General features: G+C 41.3%; 1 protein-coding gene across 8 annotated transcripts in view; it reads left to right on the forward strand.

Moving 5' to 3' along the window:
* Positions 1 to 7,903, forward strand: part of TEX15 (testis expressed 15, meiosis and synapsis associated) — a 78,224-nt gene that overhangs the window by 33,261 nt on the left and 37,060 nt on the right. For all 8 annotated transcript variants that reach the window (XR_012655899.1, XR_012655898.1, XM_075066032.1 and 5 more), the window contains one exon: positions 5,054 to 5,216. Coding sequence is in view for 6 of the 8 variants with exons in the window: in XM_075066032.1 (XP_074922133.1) it covers positions 5,054 to 5,216 (163 nt within the window). In the remaining 2 variants the exon portion in view is untranslated. The remainder of the gene's footprint in view (positions 1 to 5,053; positions 5,217 to 7,903) is intronic.

Genomic DNA, 7,903 nt, shown 5'->3' on the forward strand with positions numbered 1-7,903 from the left:
AGATAAAGGGGAGGAGTTGGGGGGGAAAAGAGGCGGGTCAAGGGTGGGGGTTTGGGGGAAGCAGTGGAGTTGGCAGGCTGAAGGTTGAACCCCCCTCCTCTGGTGCTTGCAGAGTAGGGGAAGCTGCCCTGGAACCTAACCCCCCCCCCCATTTACATTAATTCTTATGGGGAAATTGGATTCGTTTAACATCATTTCACTTAGTCGCATTTTTCAGGAACATAACTACAACGTTAAGTGAGGAGTTACTGTGTGTGACAGGGTTGCCTGGGTGGAGTGAAGGGCTCAGCAGCCCTGGGGCTCATTTCCAGTTTGTCTTACGTTTCTAAAAGCTAATGCCTCAGGGTTTCAGCTGGCCACCTGCAGGAGTCAGAAAGGGATTCCCCTCCCCTCAATGTATTCTGAGTTGCTTTTTATTTATTTCCTCCTTCTGAAGCAGTAGGGATGGCCAAAGCTGGAGATGGGACACTGGGTCGGGAGGGCCAGGGCTCTGAGGTGGCACTGAGCATTCTCTTGCTCAGGTGTTTGGCTGGCTGGTTCTTGCTCACATGCTCAGGGTTTAACTGATCACCCTGTGTACAGTCGAGATGGAATATTCCCCAAGGTCAGATTGGTAGTGACCCTGAGGGTTTTTGGGTCCTCTGCAGTGTGTAGGTACTGGTCACTTGCCAGGATTATCTGGGTATATCTCAATCTTTTCCCTCCCACTGCAGGGGCCTCAATCTGTGGTACACCTCAGCCCCTTAAAATCTCTGCCTGTGGCACATAATAGTCTAGTCTTCTGTGGGCGGTAATACTTCGATCTAATTTTAGTAGCTGGGTTTAGTATGCAGGTGCTGTTGGTGGCCTGTGATATACCGGAGGTCCGACTAGAGAATCAGGTGGCCCCTTCTGGCCTTAAACTCAATGACTCTAAATCTAACCTCTCTTCAGATCCCTGTAGCATATAAATTGTTGAATTCTAAGACTTGAAAACTTTCTCCTCTCTGGATTCTAGCAAAATGGATAGCATAGCCTACTTCTGAAGTTGATTAATATTATTTACAACAATTTCCTTCCACAGCTCAGTGGCAGCTGAACGTATTGTGTTGTGTCCACTCAGCACACCATCGCAGTCACGCAACCACACCAATATGCTAACAGTGTCTCTAACACACTTTCCATTCCAGTGGTGCTGTTGCGTGTATCCAAGAACTGACCATTGCTGCAACGTACAACCTAAACTCCAACCTCTTAATTTGTTTAGTTGCATAATACATTGTGAATATACATATGATGCATGTATGGATTTCAGTATTTGCAGACAGTTTTGTTTACTGTTCAATAAATAAGGTTTTTTTATACATAATGTGATCAAAATCAGATTTATGTTTGGTTGGACAACTTTACAATGAAGATATTTATATTTTAAATTTGAAGAATAGTGCTCATCTTTTAAAAAGATTGTTTCCCTTCCACCTGCCCCCTCACCCTTAAATTTTCAGGCATTTTCAGCATAATGGATTTGAGATCAGGGTGGAACAGTTTAAATCAAGGTGGTTAAATCACTGATTTAAATCATGTTGAGGTGTTGTAAAAGCAATTTTGAAAAATTATGCTATTGCAGATTCAGATTAAAATGTAATATGAAATATCATATTTGGTCGGGCATCTTATATGAATTTCACAAAAGTGCTGTAGGCAAAATACAAGATATGGCAAATTGAGTCCCTGATCCTGCAAACACTTAAGCAGGTATGTAACTTTACGTACGTGAATAGTCCATTAATTTAAATGGGATGACTTGTGTGCTTAACATCGGGGCTATTGTTGTATTTTTATTAAGATAAGAACATAAAAACATAAGAATGATCCTATTGGGTCAGACCAAAGGTTCATCTAGCCCAGTATCGTGTCTTTCGACAGTGGCCAATGCCAGGTGCCCCAGAAGGAATGAACAGAACAGATAATCATCAAGTGATCCATCCCCTGTTGCTCATTCCCAGCTTCTGGCAAACAGAGTCTAGGAACACCATCCCTACCCATCCTGGCTCATAGCCATTGATGAACCCGTCCTCCATGAATTTATCTAGTTCTTCTTTGAACTCTGTTATGGTCTTGGCCTTCACAACAATCTCTGGCAAGGAGTTCCACGGATTGACTGTGCATTGTGTGAAAATAAAACAGGGAAGTACTTGTGACACCTTAGAGACTAACAAATTTATTTGAGCATAAGCTTTCGTGGGCTACAGCCCACTTCTTCGGATGCATAGAATGGAACATATGCTTCCTTTATTTGTCTTTAACCTGCTGCCTATTAATTTTGTTTGGTGACCCCTAGTTCTTGTGTTATGAAAAGTAGTAAACAACACTTCCTTATCTACTTTCTCTACACCAGTCATGATTTTATAGACCTCAATCATATCTCCCCTTAGCCGTCTCTTTTCCAAGCTGAAAAGTCCCAGTCTTATTAATCTCTCCTCATATGGAAGCCGTTCCATATCCTTAATAATTTTGTTACCCTTTTCTGAATCTTTTCCAATTCCAATATATCTTTTCTGAGATGGGGCAACCACATCTGCACACAGTGTTCAAGATGTGGGTGTACCATGGATTTATATAGAGGCAACGTGATATTTTCTGTCCTATTATCAATCCCTTTCTTAATGATTCCCAACATTCTGTTCACTTTTTTGACTGCCGCTGCACATAGAGTGGAGTTTTTCAGAGAACTATCCACAAGGACTCCAAGATCTCTTCCTTGAGTGGTAACAGCTAATTTAGACCCCGTCATTTTGTATGAATAGTTGGGTTTATGCTTTCCAATGTGCATTACTTTATCAACATTAAATTTCATCTGCCATTTTGTTGCCCAGTCACCCAGTTTTGAGAGATCCTTTTGTAGCTCTTTGCAGTCTGCCTAGGTCTTAATTATCTCGAGTAATTTTGTATCATCTGCAAATTTTGCCACCTAACTGTTTGCCTCTTTTTCCAGATCATTTATGAATGTTAAATAGGACTGGTCCCAGAACAGAACCCTGGGGGACACCATTATTTACCTCTCTCTATTCCGAAAACTGGCCATTAATACCTACCGTTTGTTTCCTATCTCTTAACCATTTACCAATCCATGAGAGCACCTTCCCACTTATTCTATGACAGTTTACTTTGCATAAGAACCTTTGGAGAGGGATCTTGTCAAAGGCTTTCTGAAAATCTGAGTACACTATATCCACTGGATCCTCTTGGTCCACGTTCTTGGTCTTGGTCTAACATCTTTCATCTTAGTGACACAAAATCCTTGTCATTTCAAACACAATTGTTTCAATGTTAACAACATGTAAATAACTTCTTTGTTTAGACCTTGAAGACATTAACAAAGTTAATAGGAACTTTTTTTATACACAAAGGCCAACATGTTTAAAAATTGGAGCTTAAAGTTAAGCACCTACGGGCGGGATTTTCAAAAGCACTGGTATACTATAGCCCGGTCAAAGCTTTTTTGATGTATAGAAGTTCGGTACATTGGAAAGTGTTGTTGGTTGAAAATGTAGCACAGGCTATTGACTCATCAGTTTTGTGTGTAAATTTGTGGCAATCTCACAATAAGAATGTTAATGAGGAGCTGGGTTTCTCATTTTCAATATAGATGAACATTTTAAGTGTGAGAGTGGCTAATAAAAGAACAGCTGTGAAAGTGATTCTACCAATCACTAGGAAACTAATTAAAGAAACAGGTGCAGAAGATCCACTTTAGTTGTCTAAGACTAGAAAGTGGGAAGAAAGAACTAGCAACATGAAAATAAAATAAACCTAGTTTAAACATGATTTAATTTTTTTAAAATCTTGTTTTTAATCCCCTCTGAGATTAACATTTTTAGACGAGGTTTTGCCGGGATTATAGTACCGTAATACAAAATTACTGAAAATAATTCAGTCCAAAGCAGCCTGTGAAGGGCTACAAAGAGGTCTCACAAAACTGGGTGGCTGGGCAAGAAAATGGCAGATGAAATTTAATGTTGATAAATACAAAGCAATGCACATTGGAAAACATAATCCCAACTATACGTAGAAAATGATGGGGTCTAAGTTAGATGTTGCAACTCAGGAGCAAGATCTTGGGGTCATTGTAGATAGTTCTCTGAAAACATCCACTCATTGGGCAGCAGCAGTCAAAAACGCTAACAATGTTAGGAACTATTAGGAAAGGAATAGATAATACAGAAAATCTAATGCCTTTATATAAATCCATGTAAAAGCAGCAGAGAATCCTGTGGCACCTTATAGACTAACAGACGTTTTGGAGCGTGAGCTTTCGTGGGTGAATACCCACACCTTGAATACTGCCTGCAGTTCTGGTCACTCTACCTCAAATAAGTTATTAGAATTGGAAAAGGTACGATGAAGGGCAACAGAAATGCTTAGGGATATGGAACAGTTTCCGTATGAGGAGAGATTAACAAGACTGGGGTTTTGTCATCTTGGAAAAGAGACGACTAAGAGGGGATCTGATATAGGTCTATTAAAATCTTGCCTGGTGGGTAGAAAGAGACTAAGGAAATGTTATTTATTCCTTCATAGAATGCAAGAATAAGGAGTCACCTAATGAAATTAATAGGCAGAAGGTTTAAAACACGCAAAAGGAAGCACCTCTTCACACAACACACAGTTACCCTGTGGAACTTATTGCCAGAGATGTTGTGAAGGCCAAGACTATAACAGGGTTCAAAAAAGAAGTAGATAAATCAATGGAGGATAGGTCCAGCAATGGCTGTTAGCCCTGATGGTGAGGAATGCGCCCCCTGGCTCTGAGTGTCCATAGCCTCTGTTTGCTTAGAGCTGGGAATGGATACCAGGGGATAGATGACTCCATGATTGCCTGTGTTCTCTTCATTTCCTCTGAAGCAACTGGCATTGGCCACTGTTGGAAGACTGGATACTAGTCTAGGTACACCACTGATGTGACCCAGTAGGGCCAGTCCCATGTTCTGTAATAAAATGCCACAGTTCATGCGATTTTAGCTGTTGATAAAACAAACCACTTACTTTTGCGACCTTCTTCTTTAAATTACAGGTTTACTTCTACGAATACAATATACACTCAAAACCAGTGGATAAGCCTAGGCAGTGTCTTCCATATGCAGTAGTAACAGTAAGATTTGTTGGCCAGAAGGTGGAAAGTGACCCTCTTGTAACATCTGTGAGGTTTCTGTCTAAAGGATTTCCTAAGTATTCTGGTAAGATTCATTTAGCGGCATGTAGTAATTGTAGGATGTTAAAGTGCATTGGGGAGCTAATTCTCTAAACAGCTTTATATTATCATTGTTCTCCTTCCACAATGGATATCTCACCCCCTGATGTCAAAATTATGCTTTGCAGCACCCCATGCTACCACTTCAAAATGGAACAATGTGTTTCTCCCAGTTCCCTTCAGGTCGCTTCAGGGCTGGAGGGCTGCTGCATATGTTATCCAGGGCAGATGCCTAATTCTGAGAGCAGTACTCTGCCTTATTATTCCACTGTTCCTGCACAAGACAGGCTAGGATTTTGCCTTCAGACTTAAATGTTGATTGGAGGAGGGAATCTATTCCAAGAGCTGTCGCTACAAATAAGTAAACTTAATTTTTATTGCTTTTGTCATAGCAAATATTGATTTATTATCTTTGTAAGAGATGATGATGCTTATTCTTTAACAGCTTGGAATGACGTTAGAGATGGACTTCTAAGAGTTAAAAATTCAAGTTGCTCTTCAAATAAATGGAAGTATCATAAAATATTTAATGCTAAATATCCAAAATATGTAAAAGATCTTAAAATTAAATGAAATGGCACTTGCTTTAAAGAATGGAGGAAGCCGAGGTGAAAATTGTTTCTAAAATTTGGAGGTTAATGTAAAAAGATTGTTTTCAAAAGTATGTTTCCACTGGGGGATTTTCCTGTGCCTGTATTGTATTTTGGCTGATTTCCTTTATGATTCTCTGCTGAGATGCTTTTGTGTTACTGCTCGTGCCTTAGTCATGATTATCTTTCACTTTGATCTTAGTCCCTGGACTCTGGAATTACTCTGGAAAATAATCAAAAGGCAAAAGAAAAGAAGCCAGTTGAGAGATCTTTCCTTCCATGGGTTGATGCTACCAAGGGCTAGGTTAGGTGCATAACTGCCACTCACAAAGCTCCCACTCAGCTACCTGAATCCTAGTAGACACCTAAACTCTCTTGGCATCTTAATTTTCGTAGTGAAAGTTCCCCAAACGCCTGTGTTTTCAGCCTTTTAGTGGATGCTGAAGGGCCAGAGTGATGTGTGAACCAGGGGAAGATAGGTGTTCCTCCACCTAACACACCTGTGGAGCGCGATCCAGTTAGTGTGCTCAGACCTTGCCTACTGGAGTGGGAAGCCCCTACAGAGAAGCTTACACTAAACATCAGGAGAAGACGAGGGTGACTTTCCTCATAATTCATAGTCCAGTGGTTAGGGTATTCACCTGAGATGTAGAAGACCCCCCCAGTTTAAGTGCCCACCTCCAAATGTGAGGGAGAAGGGATCTGTCACCTCTCATGTGAGTGCCCAATGCGTCTTTCATTATTTATTCACCAGGGTACAACTTCAAAACTAGGCCAGAGAGACAGTATGTAAGCATGAGAATGACTCTGTAGCCTAGTGGTTAGTGTACTCATGTGGAAGTACCAGGATCCAGTCCACCTGCTCTATGACTCTTTATCTAGAGTGCAACAGCTTCAAGAGGAGAGGCTGAGGGAGTGCCACATCAAAATACCCCATCACCCAGTGCTTAGAGCACACCCCTGTCAGTGGCAGATTCTTGTTCAAATCCCTTCTCAGGTGGAGGGAGGACTTGAACTGTGGTTCTCGAACATCTCAGGTGAGTATTTTTAGGCAGGTGGTTAGGGTAATGAGGGAGCTCCTTTTCCAACAGTGTGGGCACCTCACACCAAGAGAGGGTTTGCAACTGAGTCCCAAGCAGAGGGAGGCACTGCCCTGCAGCTTAGACTTAGGTACCTGTCTTTGTTAGTGGGGCAGGGGCTGACATATCCCACTGGCTGTCTTAGACTAGGAGCTGCCAAGTGTGCTGGCCTTTCTATATCCCATTCTGAATCCCCCATCTCTCCCCATTCATTGTATACAGAGCCTAGTCCTGCACTCAGGCTTTGTGAATCCCAGTGATTTTCTAGGTGCCTGAAAGTTAAGCATGGCAATACTCAGCATCATTGCACCTAAGTTTGTTTATGAATGTAACCCAAAGTGTGGAGGGGATCCATCTTTGGTTGAGTTTTGAGTCACTGATATTTGATGTTGAATCCTTTATTGTTTTATAGAAGAGATTAACAAAACCTCTGACCAAAGCAGTAACTGCTTTTGGAGTTAGAGGCATAACTGTACCTGGTAATTGCAAGAATAAACGTTGTAGAGAGCAAGACTGCTATTGTCAAGAAAGTACTTAACTTAAGTGTACCACAAAAGAACCAAAGTGCACCATTAGACACTTACACACAACTCTGCAGCAAGGTGAGACTCACTGGCATGGCGCCTCCTGCTGGTCATATTGGGAATTAGCTCAACTCCAGCTACAGAACATTTTATTCTGGTCAGTGTCTCACCTGCCTTAGGCCCCGTGTCCCTCCCGGACGCTGGTGCCCCTTTCCTCAAGGTTCTGCCCCCAGCAGTACCCCCCTTACTCTGGGTCTCCCCTCCCAAGGGCATAAGTTTCCACTCACTTAAAACTACATGCTTACAAAATCAGACATAAAAAACCAAAAGTGTCACAGTGCACTATTATTGAAAAATATAAAATAAATCATTTGGAATATAAATAGTGTATTTACATTTAAATGTGTAGTATATAGAGCAGTATAAACAAATCATTGTATGAAATTTTAGTTTGTACTGACTTCGCTAGTGCTTTTTATG

Source organism: Chelonoidis abingdonii, chromosome 5 (assembly GCF_003597395.2).
Source record: "Chelonoidis abingdonii isolate Lonesome George chromosome 5, CheloAbing_2.0, whole genome shotgun sequence".
Classification (NCBI taxonomy): Eukaryota; Metazoa; Chordata; order Testudines; family Testudinidae; genus Chelonoidis; species Chelonoidis abingdonii.